The sequence below is a fragment of the Vicugna pacos genome, chromosome 32, assembly GCF_048564905.1.
Source record: "Vicugna pacos chromosome 32, VicPac4, whole genome shotgun sequence".
NCBI classification, from domain to species: Eukaryota; Metazoa; Chordata; class Mammalia; order Artiodactyla; family Camelidae; genus Vicugna; species Vicugna pacos.
Genome location: NC_133018.1, coordinates 7,079,409 through 7,101,020, shown reverse-complemented (window position 1 = coordinate 7,101,020; position 21,612 = coordinate 7,079,409). Strand labels below are relative to the sequence as shown.

At 42.7% G+C, this 21,612-nt stretch overlaps 1 protein-coding gene across 1 annotated transcript in view; it reads right to left on the bottom strand.

The window, feature by feature from the left end:
• The window catches only part of TTC28 (tetratricopeptide repeat domain 28), a 480,591-nt gene that overhangs the window by 51,790 nt on the left and 407,189 nt on the right, over positions 1-21,612 (bottom strand). Inside the window, exon 12 of the mRNA XM_072953148.1 lies at positions 20,404-20,569. Coding sequence (XP_072809249.1) covers positions 20,404-20,569 — 166 coding nt within the window. The remainder of the gene's footprint in view (positions 1-20,403; positions 20,570-21,612) is intronic.

The window sequence follows — 21,612 nt, the reverse complement described above, 5'->3', positions numbered from 1 at the left end:
TATGCTCATTTTTTAATTTTTCTGATGTGCACATTGTCACATAACCTTTTATGTGTAAAGTTGTGGGCTTTTTTCTTAAGTATTTAATAGAGTTTATCAGTGAAACCACCCAGGCTTTAAGAGACTTTGTTGTCGTCGTTAAAGGTTTTTTATGGAATTAAATTGCTCTCCTAGATATAGGGCTATTCATATTGTTTCATCCAGTGTTGGTTTTGCTAAAATGCATTTTTCAAGGAATTCTCCCACTTCATCTTAGTTGCTAAATGAATTGGTATGAAGTTGTTCCTAATATCCTCTTATCCCTTCAATGTGCCTAAGACCTGCAGCGATAACGCTTCTTTCTTCTCTTATATTCATAATCCACGGTCTAGCTCTTCTTAGCCAGTCTCACCGGAGGTTTATCCATTGTTTGCTCTTTTCAAAGAGGCAAGTTTTATTTTATGAATTTTCCTATATCATTTTTAATATTTTCTCTTCCATCGATTCTGCTTGTCACTCCCTTCTTTTTGCTGTGCTCTTCCTTCTCTAGCTTCGTTAGGTGTGAACTCAGGTCACTGATTTCACATCTTTCTCTTTTTCTAATAGAAACATTTAAAGCTATAAATTTCCCTCTGTGTATGTTTAGCTCCACGTTGCAAATTTTGATATTTATTTTCTTCATCATTTATTAGATATTTTTTAAATTTCCTTTTTGTTTTCTTCATTTATCTACAGATTATTTAGAAGTGTGTTTAATTTCCAAATATCTGAGGTCAGAACACATACTCTACATAGTATTTCAATTATTTTTAATTTACTGAGATTTGTTTTATGGTCTACAGTGTTGAATGTGCCATGGGCACTTGGAAAAAATATGTGCAGGCATGACTTGGAGATGTTACAGGTTCAGTTCCAGACCACCGCAATAAAGCCAATCTCTTAATAAAGTGAGTCACATGAATTTTCTGGCTTCCCAGTGCACATAAAAGTTATGTTTATGCTATATTGCAGTCTATTAAGCACGCAATAATAGCATTATGTCTAAACAATGTACCTACCTTAATTTAAAAATACTTTAATGTTAAAAAAAATACTAACCAGCATCTGAGCCTTCAGTGAGTGGAAATCTTTTTGGTGGTGGGGGGTCCTGCCTCATCACTGGCTGACAGATCAGGGTGGTGGTTGCTGACGGTAGGGATGGCTGTGGCGATTTTGAAAAAATAAGACAGACAATGCTCCAAACCAATTACAATAGTAACATCAAAGGTCAGTGATCACAGATTACCACAACAAATATAATAATAATGAAAAAGTTTGTGATATTGTAGGAATTACCAAAATGCGACAGAGACATAAAGTGAGCAAATGCTGTTGGAAAAACGGCGCCAACAGACTTGATGCCGGGTTGCCACAAACCTTCACTCTGTAAAAAATACAGTATTTGTGAAGTGCAATAAAGCAAAGTGCAATCAGATGAGGTCTTCCTGTGCTCTTCAGTTTGGGGATGTAGTGTTCTACAAATGTAATTAAGTCAAGCGGTTGGTGTTTTTGTATCATCTGTTTTGGGGGGGGGTGTTTTTTTCTAACTGTTCTATCAATAAAGACTAGTGTTAAAATTGCCAAATACAATTGCAGAAATGTCTATTTCTCCCTTTAATTCTATTAAATTTTGGTTCATGTCATTTGAAATGTTGTCGTTATGACTATGATTACATTTATGATTTTGATGTGTTCTGAGTCCATTGATCTTTTTATCTGTGAGGTTTTCCACCCCTCTTCCTCTATTCCTACTTCCTTTTGGATTGTCTGAATGTTTTCTAGAATTTCATTTTAATTTGAATCGGCTTTTTAGCTATACATCATTCTATTGTGTACAGTGATTGTTTTGGGGATCAGGACATATATCCTTAACTTTTCAAAGTATCATTTCAAGCAAAAAAGTAAAAACCTCGCAACCAGTTGGTCCACTTAGCGCCATCTCCAACTTTTATTGTGTAATTGTGACATGCATAGCAGCTATATTCACTACAAATACCATAGAATAATTTGATTTTTTTGGTTTGTTTTATATAGTCTTATACACTTTAAAAAGATAAGGGAAAATTATTCTTGTTTTTACCCAATGATTTTCCATTTCTGATGCTTGCTCTTCTTCCTCAAGGTCCCAGCTTCTCCCCAGCATTATCCTTTCAACCAGAAGAGCTTCTTCTAGGACTTTTTATCATATAGGTCCTCTGATTATCAACACTCAAGTATTTTTTAAATTTGAAAACATATTTATTTTGCCTTCATTCTTGAAAGATTCTTCTGCTGTTTCTAATGTTCTGGATCAACGGTTTCTTCTTTCAGCATTTCAAGATGTCATTCCTATGTCTTCTGCCCTCCATCCTTTCTGATGAGAAATCCACATCACTTGAATCACTGTTCCCGTCTATGTAATGTGTTGATTCGGACATCATTATAAATGCTTTGAAATTTTCATCTGCTAATTCCAATATGCGAGTCATCTCAGGTTTCATATCAGTTGACTGTCTTTTCTCTTAAAATTGAGTCATATTTCCTTGGTTTTTTATAAGTCAAATAATTTTTCAATATATCCAGATGTTGTGAAAGTTGTGTTGTGAATTCTGTTATGTTCTGCTAAAGAGGGTTGATTTTGTTTTTTTAAAAGTAGGCTATTCACTTGATTGGATTCAAATGAAAAATTCTGTTTCTTAAGTGATAATTCAAATCTTGGTTCAGTTCTTCTATCTTTAGCTAGATTCTGTCCCGTGTATTTGCAGTTCAGGGGTCAGCCAGAGATGTGGGCAGAGTTTATACACAGGCTGTGATCACCCTGAACACTGTCATCTGGTTCTTCAGACCAGACAGGGCTTTGTGTTTTATTGGAGTTCTAAATGCCAAATGTGGCTGCTGGCTGTGGTCTGACCTTAGGCTAAAAGCCATCCCTTTCTGCCATGGTATGGCTCCTCTCCAGACTCTTGTTTGCTTCTGTTCACTCTTCAGTACCTTCAGGTAGTTGGTATTTCTCTTCCACAAGATTTTAGCTGTTATTTGTGGGAGGAGCTTATTTCACCGCACTGGCAGTGGAACCACCACAACTGTCACCCCCACCACTGCATCACCCCCACACTTCACCCATCCCCTCCTCCAGTGATGGGTGCTCAGTGTGGCTCCAACTCCCCACCAACACAAACAACACAGTCCAGCACCCTTTCTACCGCATGTCTCTGTGGCAGGAAGGCATCTGGATGAAGATACCACCCCAAGCAGTAAAAGAGGTAGGTCCGTGAGCCTGGTAAGTGGGGAGGTGGAGACAAGACAGGCACTGCTGTGGGGAGGCTGAGTGAGAGTAGACGTGGGGACCTGCACAGAAATGTCACTGCCGCCTTCGTCAGGGGAGCAGAAGGACAGCCACGGTTCAGGAGGGACCTTGTGCCTGCAGAGTCTGCTGCCTGGACTGCACAGAGATTGGGACCCAGGAATCTGGTTTAGTATCCTTTCCTCAGCCCAGATTTGACAGGATGTGAACCAGGAGAAGCACGGTTGGCAGGGTTAGAAAGGGATGTGGAAGAACAGACGTGGGCTCGTAGGTCTTCCTGTGGAGGAGGGAGGGTGCAGCAGTGATGGTCACTTTAAATTTATCTTGCAAGGCTGCTCCTCAGAAGACTGGAGATGAAGGAGTGGAAGGAATGTACTAGAACTCCATGTCTGTGGGTTTGATGTCTCGGGAGGCTGGTGGTATCACTGACACACAAATCAGAGGGAAAAGGATGACTTCAGGCTTGGAAGGAGTCTCTAAATAACCTCCCGGGCCTCTCTAACTTCAAACCTCTCTGATTCCATGTTTCCGAGCATGGTTTCATGATCATGTTATGCTCTGAAGCTTATTTGTGTTACTTCTATGCAACCTGATGGTAACATCCTGAAAGCAGGAAGCAAGCTTTTACTTCTTTAATATTCTATGATATTTTAATAGAGCTTGACACTGAATTTTTATCACCTTCTAATAATTGCTAATAATCACGACCCATATGTATTTGCTACATCTTTAAATAAATAAAATATCTGTATTATGGAGATAATAATCATTTCTGCTCTGGTCGCCCAACCTGGGGAGGCAGCACTTCTTGGCAGAAATAGGCACAGATCTGGATTTGAATTCCAGTTCTACCACTTTCAAGTTGTAGACCCACTGGCAGGTTACTTTACCTCTCCATGTCTCAGTTTCCTCAACTGAAAAATGGGTTAATACCAGGCATTAAATGGCATGCATAAGCACCTAGCACAGTGCCTGGAACAGAGAAGGGCTCAGAGATTAGTTATAATGATATAATTTTTCTTAGTACAGGTCTTTGATAACCCTTCACAATATTGCTTGTTCCAGTATTTTATTGAAAGCAAGAGACAAAGGTATTTCTAAAATCAGAAAAGATTCTATTTACAACTCAAAATATATAGTAACGGAGAATCAATGCCCCTAAAATCAGGCTTGCGACACTGGACAGAACGCAAGGGGAAGGGGTAGAACATCTCTAATCTAATTCTGCCCCCGAGCAGCTATAAGACATACCGAAAGGCACTTTCTCTTCACCTCAGTTTTGTGATCTGTAAAGTGGGCATAATAATACCTGCTGTTGCCTGTTTCCTAGATTGTAATAAGGGTAAAATGAGACATGCAAAACAAATATTCAACTGCTACAGAACATCACGTAACATTGCTATTTTGTTGTCACAAAGGCCTAATTGTACCCCTCCCCCACATCACCATGTGCTTTTGATGTCGGCTCTACGTTCAGAACACAGGTTACAAAGCGGCTCTGCCACACCTACTGCCAGGCCCTGTCACTGGCCTCGGGAAGCAGGAGACAGACGTACCAAGAGTAAATGAGTGAGATTTTCTTTGGATGGGCACTCAGGAAAGAGTAACACTGGCAGCAGCAAGAAGGAGAATTAGGTTGTGAGAAAAAGATGAGAGGGAAACTGTCCACCATTTTCTCTTTTGAACCCTTTAATTTTGTACTGAGTACAAGCACTGCTTATTCAAAAACTAAAATAAAAACATAAATTGTGACTGAACAGGCGATGCATTTAAGAGAGCTACCAGTGCCTCACTGCGCTGCATCGCACACAGGAGTGTGGCTTTCCCTAGCACATCCAGAACCCAGCGGTGCCTCTGGTATTCCAGCCAGGCCACCCCCTTGCGCGGCGTCTTGGCGGCAGCTGCTAACCCTCGCCAGGCCGCCGGGACGGCCCGTTCCCACACCAGGGTATTTCCTTTCAGTGATTATGGACACACGTTCTCTTGCCCGAGTGGCATATGCAGGGGTAATTATACTTCCCACCAAGATGAGATTCTTCCAAAGAAGGAAGTGAAAACCCGTGGATGCCGAACAAAGTACTGGTTCCTCCACCACAGCTCACAGGCTGCACACTCAGCCCTCCCTCTCTGAGTGTCCGCGCGAGGTCACTGAGAATCTGAGCAAGGCAAGCCGACATTCTTTCCAGACGGTTCTGCCATAATAACATTATTATTCTTCATGAAATGATCAGGCCAACCAGGGTCAGGCATGCTAACTGTGAGCATTTTTCATTTAAGAAAATACCGTATAAGGCCAAAATAATTTAAGAAAACATGTTTTCTGTGGTTAAACCAAGGGCCGGTGAGCTCCTGTGACAGCTCTGCCGCCGTGGTGTGTGACAACAGCTTCGTCTGCCCTTCAGAAAACGGAGACCAGTTCATCTGACTGTTTTCTTTTTGGTTTATTTTTACTGATACCATGACAAAAGTGTTCAGTTTTAATCCTAACAGAGGATGGGGTAAGAAGAGTGTTTGACACCATGTCATATGGTAGGCTGTCACAGAGTCGGGCCCTGGGTCTGGGTTAAAAAAGAAGGGATTTCGGTTTGAACTATGCACAGCTAACATCCTGCTTGTCTCTCGGAACATTTATCCTGGATGGGTAATTTTCTGCCAACACAACCAAAGACATTACTAGGAAATGTACATATTTTATACTTGACTTACTCTTACAGCATTCACTGGACCAAATCAGAATATTAATTTTCTGGTTTTCTCTAGAACTAGAAAGTGAGACTTCCCCCTTGTATGCACAATATTTCTTGCTTGAAGGTAGACTTAACTGGCCAGCGGGTTTTTTATATGGTTCTCTTTTTCCTTAAAATAACAGACCACGTAGATTATTTAACCCAACAGCCTCAGAGAGAAAGGGCAAAATGATCTTGAGTTCTCGCTGGATTGTCTGGGCCATGTGTCTTTCTCAGCTCCAGAACTCCTGCCCCTGGCTGTGGGGTGACATGCCACCACCCTCCATGGCCACACAGCATCTGGCCCCGTCATACCTCTCCAGCCCACTTCTCGGGGTGTTTGGGTCACAGCTCTCCCTGTACTTGACGTTCCAATTGTGCTGTCTTCCCTGCATCCCATGCCTCAGCTTGTGCTGCATACCCACCGGGGTTCACACTGCCTTGCTGGTCTGCCAAAAACTCACTCTATCTCCAGTGCAGCTCAAGCAGCACCTCCTCAAGGAAGCCTCTCCCAACTAAGCCCTCCTGGAGGCATGAGTGGCTCCTGGGACCTCTGTGTGCCTCTCCCACTTCTCTCATGACAGCTGACACTGGCAAGTACCTGAAGGCTTCTTATGGGCCCAGTTCCCTCCTACTGCTTTCAGGCATTATCATTTTACTGTTACAAAACTCCATGAGATTAAACTGCTTGCCAGAGGTCATGCAGCTGTAAGCAGCAGTTTGAACAGGGCGTATTTGTCGTTTCTCTCCTTTGAGGCTGAGATCTCCTTACCGCAGGAAATCTATTGGTTTCATCTCTGCAGCTCTAATACCCAGCAGACGACCAGGCACGTGATATGCCTTTAATAAACGTCTGCTGAATGAATGTCTCAATAATTGGGTTTCTCACAAATCAGAGTGATTGCATTATCTCTTGTGATATGAAATACTGAAAATTCCAACTTCAAGAAAATAAAAGATTTGAAAATCTGGTGTCCATAAGATGAATGCTAGACCTTCATGAACTTTCATCCATCCCTCTGAGAGTCTCTGTTCACAACACCCACAAATTCACTGGTCTGTGAATGCCCAAGGACAGGAAACGTGTCTTTTCTCTGAAATCCTGGGGCCCAGCAGAGTGACTGGAATTATGGGGATGCTCAGCAAATAGCTGCTGAGTGAATAAATGGATAAAAAATTTCAAACTCTGTCTGGATACAAGGCTAAGTTACTGGGGAAATTGCTTCTAAAATTGTCCACACTATATTAATTGCAAACCCTTCACAGCTGTTCTTTTAACCAGAGTTGCATCACACTAAGTGACATCTTATTTATTTCTCCTCCGCTGCCTGTTTCTTATCCCATTTTGATTTAAGCTGCTTCTGATTTATCCTGGAACTCACATGCCCAAGCTATGTAGAAGTTATTAAGTAGATCAGTTTATTCACATACTATTGACTTAAACTTAGCTCATCTGAAAGCTGATTGTTACACAGAAAATAATTTAGAACTTCATTATTACAGCTCAAATTCCATTTCTATAAATACTGTTACAAACCCCAGGCAATGTCCAAATGTCTCAAACATAGGAAAAGTTCTATTACAATCGGAGACTCTGCATGAGCCTTGGCAAATCTAACAAGAGCTTATCCACAGCAAATACTTGGCTCTTGAGAGACAAATGGCTTGGTAGAAAGAGCAATAGTTTGGAGCCTGGAGGCCTGGGTTCAGGTTCTGACTTTATCCTTTAGCTGTGTGACCTTGGAGGAGTCAGTCTTTGAGGCTCAATTTCCTTGTCTCAGAAAGAGGGACCCCAATATTCGTCCTGCCTGTCCCCCAGGGCCACTGTAGAGATTAACTGAAGCTTATATGTGAAGATGCCTCGTAGACGTTATATAAAGTCCTACCAATAGAACGGGTGGTATTATTGTTAGAGCTGATACCTCATTCCATTCTGGGCTTGCACACACTTACTTCTCCTCTGGTCCTTGTGGACAAATGGTTCAAACCTCTGAAGTCTCTATTTCTTTATAACTGTTTCTTTCTTTCAAATGAAGTCAAATATACAACAGATCCAAGTCTGTTTCAAGGTTGAGCTAAAATCACTAAAGCAATTATTTAGAGAGAGTTCAGGGAATTGTATGTAAGATTAAATGATCACCTTAATGTTTAAATGGAAACTAGGTAAATTCTCAAGGACTGCTGAATTATTTCTTTCATGATATGGCTTGATATGAACTGTTTTCATTTCAACAAATACCTAGGGTAATGAAGGATTTATTTTTTGAAAATATTCTTCAAGCCAAAGAACTTTTATTTCTCAATGAGAAACCATTTTCCTCGCTCTCAAATTCACCATAGTAAGATTGTTTAAATGATGTGTTAGATTGCACTGTGACAGAACATTTCTCTGCTTTTCATCTTGTATATTTTTCTACATTTCTCTTTCCTCCATTTTACTGCTGGGACCAACGAGACTAGAGAAGACTCAGTACTTGGACACTCAATGGTAGTTTCCAGAAGGGGTGGAGAAAAGTCTACAGAAATCTCCAAAGGGACAGCAAAAGTCTGGAAAGGCAGTGAATGAGTCATTTTCTGTCTGTCTTTTTCTCATACTCAAACAAAATCATTTGAAACCGCAATTCTAGAGCCCCGGGAGGCACGGCACTCTGTTTTTGAGAATCCCTTTCTAAAGCCCACATTTGAATTCCATCTCCACCATTTAACTAGCTGTGACCCCTCCACAGTTAATTCACTAATGGGCTCTGCGTTTCGTTAGGCTTTCTGCTATGTAAGATGGGTACCACAGTCACTGCCTCAGAGGATGCAGCAGACAGCCAGGCAGTACGTTCCCCTGTGTCCGACACATGGCCAGTGGCCAAAGGAGGCCATTTCTCTCTTCTTTGTCCAAAAAGAAGCAAGCTGAGAGATTCCAACAGGGAGTCAGAGTTAAAACATGAGCATTAACTTGGCATAACACAGCACTCAGCAAGGCACCTTATGCATCTTGGTTTTACAATATTACTTAGTGATGTAAGATGAAATCAAAGCTGTGTCCATAAACTGAAAAACCCTACCTGCCCTGGGCCTCACATTTCACAGAATCTAGATTCTCTTGCCTATTTGACGCATTTTCAGAGATAAGTTAGACAAATAGCTTTTTTCCTCCTTGTAACTTTCCTCCAACTATAATTCTCTATCCTTCTAGACTTAGCCATTTCCAACATTCAAAAACACCATAATTGAAAGTCCGTACTCACCATAAACCCTGGTGAGTTTTTCTCTCTAGGGCTTAAAAATCAACAATGAACTAAATTAGGAGGAGCTGACAGGAGGAGAATAACAATAAAGCATTAGCTAATGCTTGATTGAAATAATGTTCGCACGCGTGCGCGCACACACACACACATTCCCCACCCCACCCTCCTTTTTCCCTCTCTTTTCACTCTGATATTAGTCCCCTTCGTGTCCTTCTTTGGAAATTTTTTTTCTTGTTCATAGCCAGACAAATTCTAGCATTGATCAGAAGCCTTCCTAGCTTCAACATCAACATAACTAAGAAGTAACAGTGTTTATATTGAAAAAAGGTAGATCCATTTCATTTAGTTATTCAATGACTACTTCCCGAGAGCCAACCACGTTCCAGGTACTGTACTGACAGGAATTCAGACAGGCCCAGCCTCTGCCCTCAGTGGACCTCCAGTCCAGTGGGAGAGAGACATTACCAAATGAACTTCACACGGTAAACACTACTGAACACTACTGTGATTGGGGCAGCCAAGAGCGAAGCACACAAATGCAGAGACAGAAGGAAACAGGGGAAGCCCAGGACAGCAAAACTACCCAGACCTAGCAAAGAGCGCCTTGGAAACAACCACTAAGTGATTTCTTAGTTCTCCACAGGGATGCGTCACCCAAAACATCACAGAGAAGCAAGTCCAAAAGAAAGTCTGGAGGGGGTAGCTGAAGGAAAGGAAATTAATGCTGTGTGTCACTCAGTCTATTTAATCTCGAGAAAGGCTGTCTCTGATCTCACGATGATAACCAAACGTGACCTACATAGTTGCACCCTCATCAGCCTAAATTAGTAAACGTATGTATTAACCTAGTGTGAGATCTGAAAGCTATCCCGTGGTTTATCCTTTCATGGATAGGATGTGTGAATCCACCTTCTAGCTTCAGGTGGAAGTGTCCACTGTTGCTTGCTCCACCTGTGAGACTGGAGGTGAGGGCGCAGAAAAGGAACTGAAGCCATGGCAGCAGCAGGCCTGCGGGAGGTCCTGGCAGGGGAACGAGCGCAGGGCAGCCACGGGCCGACTCCGGAGACGGGAAGGCACTCAGTCCCTCCTGAAAGCAGGAAGCTTTTATGAGGGCCACTAGAAAATGAAGTGTTACTTCCTGTGGTCTCTAATTAGCAGGGAGATGAGCAGCATGCACAGGAATAAAGAAAAAGACAAGTTCACAATGATAACTTGTCCTCATCAGACAGTATGTTTTTGGAAGTGACAGATCCTTAAATCAACTCTGCCTCTCCCTGCTTATTAGCAGTCCACTGCATTAGCATAAGTCTATCAAAAGCCAGGAAAGAACATCTCATTACTTTTGAAGCCTTAACGAGTTTAATGTGTTACTGAGGCTCAGAAGAGTTTCATGTGCCAGCCTAGGGGTCAGGTTTTGTAATGTGGATGCTAGTTCAAGGTCTGCATTAATTATCTGATCTGGATAAGTCCACCTCTTTGAGTGTTGAGGAGGGTGGAAGTGGGAAGGAAAAAGCTAGAAGGACATGAGAAATAACTGAAACAAGTTATCATTGCATCATGCTTCACTACACTGGTGACGCCACACCGACCTGACACGAATGATGTCATACTGACAGTACTTGGAGAAGGGGTCCTCCCACCCCCAGCAGTTCACTCTTTCTTCCTTTACTCATCCATTCACCCTATGAACATTCATTGAGGGTCTCGGGTACCAGGCACTGTTAAGAGCTGGTCATGTAGAGATAAGACATGATTACTCTCCAGTCCTCACTCTGGCATTTGGGGACATCATCGCTGGGACTGAGCCAATTTGTTCTACTTACTTCTAGTTAACCAACAAGTATACGTCAGAGTTCTATATACTGTGTGCTCAGACTTTTCTAAATCCTGGTTGGAGGTAGAAAAAAGGGAAAAGCATGAGTGGGTCAGCTCCCAGCAGGTATTCTCTACTTTGACAAGTCTCCTTGACACCTTCCGTCCTCTTTGGCTTCTATCCACCTGTGTAAGCAAATCCTGCCTTCAATGTGTGTGTAAGACTTCCAGGAAAAGCAATGCCCCGGGGGATAGAACTCCAGGGGTCCCACACTGGCAGAAGAAGAAAGCAGATGCACACTAAGGGGAAGAACCTGGCCCCGCCTGCAGTGGGGTGGCCTCTGGGAGCTCGAGTGGAACAAGCCGTGTGGAAGGCTGGGGCCTGGTGACCAGCTCATCTCAGGTACTCCTCAACCACCACCGTTCTCTGTGGGCTCTGACTGATGTGCGTCGGGGCAGTCAGGCGACAGTGGAGCTTTTAGAAAACTCCTCAGACAGCAAAGGGCCAGAAGTACTGAAGGAGAAGGAGGCAGGAGGCAGGGAGGCCAGCCTGGTCACGTGGACATGTCCTTATAAGAGCCTGGTCCAGAGCAGGAGACAAGAAAGGATGATTCAAGAAGCAAATGGGCAATGGAATAAAGACAGTCTCTTCAGCAAATGGTGTTGGGAAAACTGGACAGCAGCATGTAAAACAATGAAGCTAGAACACACCCTTACACCATATACAAAAATCAACTCAAACTGGATTAAAGACTTAAACATAAGACAAGATACAATAAACCTCCTAGAGGAAAACATAGGCAAAACATTATCTGACATACATTTCAAAAATTTTCTCCTAGAAGAAATAAAAGCAAGAATAAACAAATGGGACCTAATGAAACTTACAAGCTTCTGCACAGCAAAGGAAACCAGAAATAAAACAAGAAGAAAACCTATGGAATGGGAGAAAATTTTTGCAAGTGAAACCGACAAAGGCTTGATCTCCAAAATATATAAGCAGCTCATACGACTCAATAAGAAAAAAATAAACAACCCAATCCAAAAATGGGCAGAAGACCTAAACAAGCAATTCTCCAAGGAAGACATACAAATGATCAAAAAGCACATGAAAAAATGCTCAATATCACTAATTATCAGAGAAATGCAAATCAAAACTACAATGAGGTTATCACCTCACACCAGTCAGAATGGCCGTCATTCAAAAATCCACAAATGACAAATGCTGGAGAGGCTGTGGAGAAAGGGGAACCCTCCTACACTGCTGGTGGGAATGCAGTTTGGTGCAGCCACTATGGAAAACAGTGTGGAGATTCCTCAAAAGACTAGGAATAGACTTACCATATGACCCAGGAATCCCACTCCTGGGCTTGTACCCAGAAGGAAATCTACTTCAGGATGACACCTGCACCCCAATGTTCATAGCAGCACTATTTACAATAGCCAAAACATGGAAACAACCTAAATGTCCATCAACAGGTGACTGGATAAAGAAGATGTGGTATATTTATACAATGGAATACTACTCAGCCATAAAAACCGACAACATAACGCCATTTGCAGCAACATGGATGCTCCTAGAGAATGTCATTCTAAGTGAAGTAAGCCAGAAAGAGAAAGAAAAATACCATATGAGATCGCTCATATGTGGAATCTAAAAAACAAAAACAAACAAACAAACAAAAACAAAGCATAAACACAGGACAGAAATAGACTCATGGACAGAGAATACAGACTTGTGGTTACGGTGGGGGTAGAGGGTAGGAAGGGATAGACTGGGATTTCAAAATTGTAGAATAGATAAACAAGATTACACTGTATAGCACAGGGAAATATACACAAAATGTTATGATAAATCACAGAGAAAAAAATGTGACAATGAGTGTGTATATGTCCATGAATGACTGAAAAATTGTGCTGAACACTGGAATTTGACACAACACTGTAAAATGATTATGAATCAATAAAAAATGTAAAAAAAAAAGAAGCAAATGGGTAAGATTTTTAACAGAGTTTAGTGACTGATTAAATAAAGATCAATAAAGGAGACAGAAATTTAAGGACAAGTGATTTAAAGGCCTCAAAATTAAGGAACTTGGGGGAAAAGATGGAGGCTTTCAAATAAACAGGAAAAGTGGAAATAATGGAGAACCAGATTGGGGCACTCCCTGAGAAGAGGTACGACTTTGGATGTGCTGAGTTTGAGGTGATTTCCAGGGGGGCCACTCGTATAGAGGGGGAAGGTCAAGCCTAGAAATCAAGTGAGACACTGGGCCAGGCCCGTAGACCCGCACCCATGAGGAAGATTCCATTTCCAAGGGAAAGTCTAATAATCAAGTGTGAGCAGGGGTAATGCCCATGGTTTGGGAGCAAGAGGAAGATGAGAAGCCATGAGCAAAACTGGAGCCCCACCCACACCTGGTGTGTGCTGCGTTAAGCAGGGAGAGATACAAGCAGAAAATGGTCCACCATCAGACGCTGAAGGGAACAGGCCATGAAGCCCGAGCAATGATCACCCCTACCTAACCCATCTCTCTGTGCGGGTGCGGTGGGGCAGGCAAGGATGGTACCCCTACAGGGCCTCCTTACCACTGTGCTCAAATCATAAAAGTACAAATGGGATGAAAACAATACTTATTTTAGCCAGTTCAGTGAGCAGCCTGGTGGCTCTACTGGAGTTATTTTCCCAAAGCAAGATAAGTCAAGATCTATATATTAAATGTCTTAAATATTGATTCTTAGATAAAGCTGCACAGAATCAATCAGAAATAAAAAGCCAGGGAATTTCACGGGGGCAAAGGGCAAGATATACAAAGCCAGACATATTGAGATTTGATTAGTTCAAAGAATTTTTACAAAATTGGTTATGGCAACAGCCAGCCAATGGCTGACGTGGAACTGAGAGGGTAGCACTGACTAGACTGGTCAATGGACTCATCCTGACCCTTCTCCTCCAGCCCTTGCTCTAACAGAAATGCCATTCCAAGCTTTGGGACCATGAGCAGAGGATCTGTGACAGGAGGTGAAAGAAAAACGCCTGGTGTCCAATAGAGCCCCTGCCAGGTCTTCATGATGTCCACCAACACGGCCCCTGCCCTGCGGCCCAGGTGCCGGGGTGTCAGCCCCGGGCCCGGGGGCCCCCCAACTTGCTGAATGATAGGCACACGACAGTTTTCCCAGTATCACTAGTGACTGCTTTTTGTCTTAGGCTGACTCTACCCTTCACCAGATTATGCCCCCTCCATGTATAATGGGAAAACTCATATCTAGTGATTTCAAGAATTCTGCTTTTAAAAAGTACACAAGAAATACAAAGGGGGATTCAATTTAGGTTATTTCGGAGGTCATACAAAAAGACCAACTACACTTATCCTTCTTGCTAAGCTGCTGACTTACACTAAGAAGCTTACCAGAGCCTCTGTTCTCACTTTGTACTCAGACTTTTGGAAGGAATCCAGATTCAGGAATCAGGGGCACGGGACCAGGGTCCACAATGCGTTCCACTCATTTCTGCAGCTGCTTCTCTTCAAGTACTCTAATCCCTCACCTGGCAGCATCTTTTTTTTTTTTTTAATCCCCTCAAACAGGTAGAGCTGAGCCTGAGCAAATCACCTCAGAGACAAGGCCTGCCTTTTGGAAACGAGCCATGTCACAGGAAGACAGGACGTAGGAGATTCAGCCAGGTAAACCCACCCCGCCAGAAAGGGGGCCCCGCTTCAGATCCCACCAGAAAGAGGTAAGCCTCAGGAGGCAGAGCAGAGAGACTGTGCTGTAGAGACTGCAAGTCTTGTTAGCAAAGGACAGATGGTCCTCCTCTTGCGTGCTTTGAAATAAGGAAATACATTTGACTATAAAAGTAACTTTCACTGTAGAAAATTTAGAAATACAGAAAAGCATCAAAAGAAAAAAATAACAGCTGTAGTTTATCAAGGTTTAATACTCATTTACAACGAAGGAATAGTTACCCTATTACAAGGGCAGCCTACAATTGCAATCTATTTGAAACCCCTGCGGAAGCACACCTTTCAGATGTGACCTACTATTGAGCACAGCCCTGCTAGTTTTCTAACCAGTTAGCTAAGCATTCCCAAAGTGCCACTGCACTGTCCCAGGTGCCCAGGAAGCAGCAAGACTCTGGCTAAATATCAGAATTCAAAACTGAAGATATGTTTTGAAATTCATAACATCTCCCTGATGGGAGTTCATGTTCTACACAGTGGTTTCAATCTATGCCTCTTTTGATCTGGGAGGAAGGGACTGGAAGTTCTTATTAAACACTTAATAAAAGCAGTTCTTTTTATTTAAAAATCCATTTTCAGAAACTCCTTTGTAGCATTGTACTTCCTTTCAGCAGCAAGATGCCATTAAGGAGAGCAAAAATGGTCTGCGGAATAACAAGGATATCATGGCCAGGCTGTGGGTAATTGAATGAAGGTGTTCCCCAAGGCACAGAGACTCAATTTCTAGGGGCACACAGTGCATTTTACATCCACTAGAAAAAGAGAATCAGTAAGCCAGCCCGGCATGAACAGAGAATCTGCTCACAGCACATCTTCTGGTGACTAGGTTTCAACTTTACTGACGTCTCACTATGGGCCAGGCACTGTGTGAAACAGTGAGAATCAGAAGGAAGGACACTCACTGCACCTGATCTGTGTGGCATCACCATCTGCTTGGGAAGACACACAAACCAGGTGGTTACGAACAAGGAAGAATGAAATAGTGCTATTATAAGGGACCACAGAGAGGAGCAAAAACCTGATTTGGACTTACAGGGATGGAGTGGTCCTGATGGGAACAATGTGAGATTTGAACAGGGCTCTTCGGCGTGAGCAGACTATCACAGGAAAAGCAGAAGGACAGTCTGGGAGACAGGAAAAGGACTTCTTTCATTCAGAGAATCAACTGGTTGTTCACTCACACATTTAATAAACATCTACTATGTTGCAGGACTGCCTGAGGGCCTGGGTATGAAGTGGTAAATGAACCTGACAAAGCTTCTGAAAGGCCTTTCTAAGGCATTACCATTTAAGCAAGAACTTGAAGAATGAGAAGGAAACAGCCATTCCAAGAGTAGCAGGCAGAACTTTACAGAGAGAAGGAAGGGCGTGTGCAAACTTGAAGGTGGGGAAGGTGGTGGTAAACCCCAGGCAGTGAAAGGAGGCTGGGGCGGCTACAGGGAGACGCCATGCTGAAGAAGGACGAGAGGTGCCACCCAGGGCGCAGACAGAGGCCAGGTCGCAAGGACTCATGGGCCAGGATGAGGAATGAGAGCTGGAGTCTAAAGACCAGATCTTTTTTAACTTTTTTATTTTGCAGGGGGGAGGTAATTAGGTTTATTTATTTAGTTACTTTTTCAATGGAGGTACTGGGGACTGAACCCAGGACCTCGTGCCTGCTAAGCGTGCACTCTACCCTGAGCCATGCCTCACCCCACCACTAGGACCAGCAGATTTATGTCCACCAACTTCCTAGAGCTAGATCATGGTGCCAGGCTCCAAAACTTGGATTTTATTTTCTGTAAATTGAAATTACAGAAAGGTCTTTTTCCTCTCCCTTTGAATTACAGAGTGTTTATTCATGGCTATTTATTTATGGTTTTAAAAATAATATATGTTCATTGTAAAAAAAAACTGAAAATAAGGAAAAGCATAAAGAATAAAATACTAAGCATCTGTAATTCCATCATCCACCTATAACTACCATTAACACTATGGCCTATTTTCTTCCAAGGAATTTTTTTTTCTTACTTTTCATCAGTATTTTGTATGTATTACAAAGTTTTAAATATAGTAAATTATACTATATGCAGTAATTCTAATCCTACTTTTTCACTTAATATTTTGAAACAAACATCTGACTATGTGATTAAAAATTCTCTGCTGGAGGGAGGGTATATAGCTCAGTGGTAGAGTGCATGCTTAGCATGCACAAGGTCCTGGGTTCAATCCCCAGGACCTCCATTAAAAATAATTAAATAAACATAATTATCTACCCCTTCCAAAAAATAAAAATTCTCCGTAAATATAATTCTAATTGCAACATAATATTATATTGGATATAAAATAATCTGACATTCAATTATTATGGATAGTTAGGTTGTTTTCTATTTTTCTATAATATTTAGAACTATTATAAATATTCCTATGTATTCATCTTTATTCCATTTCTAAAATGAGAATTTTAGGATCAAAGGGTTTTAAGATTTTTCTTAAAATTGGTGTATTATTTTTAGAAAGACTAAACCAATTTACATCCCTAGGGTATGAGACTGTTCACTATATCCATGCTTTAAAAATATTTATTAATTTTATAGATAAAAATAATTTATCTGTTATTGAAATATTTTCATGAAACTGTGAGGCAGAAACCAATGTCTCACAAAAACTCCATTTTAGTAAATTCAAACTGTGACACTGAAGTATTCAATTTAAATATCATAACCAAGAACCTGAGTTTAAGCTCACAGAATATTAGCAAATATCTAATAAGACTAGTCCAAAGCAATAGGAAAGACCTCATTTCTGGCAGTTGAAACTGGGGATAGAAGCCACGGAGGGTGTTCCTCCAAACTGATGCAAGCCACCAACACCCTAGAGACCCCTGAGGCCTCACCCTAACTTGTCAGCTTCCTGTACAGGGCAGAGGGGAAAAGAGTGAAGTGGGGAAGCCAGTTACCATGCTTCCTCTCTCCCTGCTACTGATGAAGAGCTGAACTATAACTCCAGTCATTTTTTTTTTAATTCAAAAGGCACCTGGAAGCAGACTTAGTCAACCTCCAGTATCAGATAAAAGAACTGCTTAGGCACAAGAGTTCGGAGTTAAAACCATGGTGTCCATGGAGGGGTGGTGGGAAGAGTCAAAGGGTAAACCCCCTTCCTTCTTAGGATGAATTTTAACCTAGATACATGAGAATTGGGATCAAGAGAAATCTGCGTTTTCACCCACGCCAAGTCCTATCCACAGCTTGTTTGAACCGAGACGACCGGGATGTGGCCACCGCGTCGCACAAACGGAGACGCGCACGGAGAGCTCCTCCACACGTGCAGAGGTTTCAGGCAGCAGGTGTTGCACACCCGGTCCCTTCATGATCTCATCTCAGTTCAAGCTCTGGACTGACTATGGCCTCACAAGCTTGAAAATCTGATGTTGTTAATGTGTTCAGAGAGGCTTCGCCTCTTGGGAGCTCACTTTCATTAACCAAGGTCACAGAGCTGTACAAACCAGGATGCCAGTTTATTATGTACATTTTCTATCTGCAAGCAGATGTCATGAGAAGCCAAATGATATTCAGAAAGTCTGACAAGAAGCAGGGACTGAACAAGGGAAGGCAGGGGGACCAGCTGAGAGGCCTCCCCACCAAGGGTTACTGAAGGCCCTACACATCCTGCCCGGGGCCGCCCGCCTCTGGTTTATTTCCTGTCACCTTTCTGGGCTCAGCATCAACATCCCCTCCTCAAGAAAGCCCCCAGCTCCAGGCATAGGTTTCCGTACTCCTGCATACATTCTCATTACACCCTGCATTTTCATTTAAGCACTTAAATCACGACTTTAACTGACAGATTGTATATGCCCTGTTGTTTACTTTCTTTCAGTTCCCTGAGAGCAGGAGCTATACCTGCCCCATTCACCACTAATGTCCCAATCTGTAGTGTACACAGCACACAGTCGGCACTCGAGCCTTCATGGATGGAAGGGAAGGCAGGAAGGACAAGAGCCTAATGGCTGTGAGTCTACCACGGGAAGAGCCTGCCAATGGGAGCAAGTCCCTCTCCCTCTGCACAGTGTCAGAACTGGGTTCTGCAAGAGTCCGCCCTGCTTATTCTCCCCTTTTTGTGTTTTCAGTGCTGGCCAACCACTCCCCTCTACCACTTGCCTTGGATATGCAATACTTGTGGTCAGGTATGGTTTAACCTAAGTGCCTTTCTGTCTGCTGAAGCAGCTCCGCATACTCCTGGCCTCAATCTATTTCATGGTCATTTATAATTAAATCTCAGGGAGTAGCCTTCCTTTCAAGTCTTGGGGCTCCCACTCTGTCGAACCCCTATAATCACCACTCACTGATAAGGACAGGATGCTCCAGGATGCACAAGCAGTCATGAGAGAAATAGGACAACAGTGTGTGCATGTGGCTGATGCCTGTTCAAACTTCATACAAACAGAAGCTACAGATGACATTCTTACATGCTTCATCTATTGTCTCAAAATATGATATTAATTTTGATAATTAAAAGCAGAACAAGCACTGGCCCGGGAGTCTGTGTGAGACTGAGATCGTTCTGATCCTCACTCTGACACTGACTTGGCTGTCAGCAAGGCCTACTCCACGCTGGCTTCTGCTGAGTAAGGAGTTGGCCTCAGTGACCACCACAGCCCCTTCCAGCCTTGACACTACATTATTCAATGATTCCTTTTCATCTAAGAACTCATTTCCGACTTCATAAACAACCCCAAGATCAATCCAGCTGCTGGCAATGACTACCACACACTTGAAAGTCTGAGTTAAGCATCTCTAAAGAAATCACAGTGCTATCTTAGGATTTTCATGATTACAAATGAAATCATTCAAGAGAAAAGCAGATGTCCTTGGGAACTGATACCAGCTAACGTAGCATATTCTCCGACACAGATCTTCTCGGCACTTGTTAATCACAGGTTGGGGACTGAGACCCCTGGGAAATCTGGCTCTGATCTGGCTCTAGGGGACCCTCTTCTTCCATTTTCCCAGAAGCAGGTGCTTGTGGAAATTATTTTCCATATATAAAATAGCCAGCCGTGATAAAACATTTCCACAAGCATATAACTTTCATAATCTTTGCAAAAAGCGCCTTTCTTCCCTACCCTTGACGTCCAGAGTTCAACTTCTTTCCTCTCAGCCCTCAAAACGCACAGGTCTGTGCACAGGTCCTGTCACTGGTGCTAAATTCTCAAACAGGTGCTCAGCTAGAGCACAAATAAGCTCATTACGAATCTGTTTATAACCAAAAAAGCATCTGAATTTTAATTGGCTGATACATTAAATTCAAAGTCATGCTCATGTTTAAATGTTCTACAAACCCATTTCAGAAAATGGGCATCGCTGATGAGGCCCTTCCCTGCCTGGAAGGAAATTACCGAAAAGAGTAAAGACGACCTGACCAAGGCGTTTGCCCTCCAGAGACACGTATTTGTTTCTGCTGCAGCAACTGTGAACAGACTAAGCACAAAAGTATGCATTTCAGAAAATGTCTTCCATTAGCTCAAACAGGAAGTTTATAAAAGAAGAGAAAAGAGCAGAGCCTGAGTTTGTATATGAAGATGGGACAGGGAACACAGCAGCACTTGCCTCGAGCAGTAAGACTCCACGCCCAGGGCCTCCCGCACGCTGGCGATGTGCTGCTCCAGGGCCGAGCTGGTGGCTGTTGGAAGGGCTGCACCGCTGCCAGCCTGGAAGTCACTGGAGTTTTCCACTGTGTTATCTCCCAGGTAGTGTTCGTGAAACTTCAGAATTCCTGGAACAAGACAGACACAGCCAACATTATACATGATTGGGGCTGGGGGAGGGAAAGGTGGAGGGCAGGGGACAGCAGCGTCGATGCTCTGTGACCTCTTTGACAAGCATGGTGTCCTTCAAACCATGGGAAGAAATCCTCAAGCCCAAAGTCTCAAGAGGGTTTTTAGGAGTTTAGTCAGTACCCTTTTCACAGCTTTCACCTTCAGCTTTGGTGCTTGAAAACAGAGAATTCAAGATGGGGCTTTTGTTTTTGACAATATATTCAGAAGCTTGTAGTTCACATTAGTTCACGTATTTCAAAACAGATGCTTCTCAGGAGAACCAACCAGGGAAAGCCTCCTTTCAGGAATAGTACAAGAGCATGCCAAGGTGTGTTCTCTCCAGATACTGAAATTCTGAACAAAAAATGTAACTGGCCAGACGGAAACTGTGTTACTCAGAGACTTTTCACTTCACAAAAGCAAATCAAAATAAATATGTAGCATAACGGCCAGATAAGAACATTTTAAACCATTTTTAAATAAGACCAACTGGTCAATGGTCGTTAATAGATTAAAGGAGCAAAAAATGATGGCTGTATAAAACTGAGGCAATCCGCAGTGGTTTCCTGGCAATAAACATAGGACATATTCTCAAATGGTAATGAGGTGTGTCAGCCCTAGAAAATGCTGGTCCTCTCTGATTGGATTAGAGCCCCAGTGAAAGCTTCAGAGTCTCATTAAGAGCAAAGAGGAACCGAAAGAGAAATAATAGGAGCCTCATTATACATGGCTCATTATTACAGGGATTTGGACATACCACCTGTCAAATCATGGCCCCAAAACATAACAACCACAGAGAGAAAGCGCTTGATACCTCTGTCATCAGAGACACAACCGTGTCCTCCTGGGTGTTAGTGCCCCCCCCGGGGGCTGGGATACACAGGGATTCATTCCACTGTGGCCGACACTCACCCAGTCACCAGGAACATCACAACTTAAAACCTTTAGCATAAAAGGGTCAGAGATAAGAACGTTCTGTATGGAAAGCCCATAAAAACAC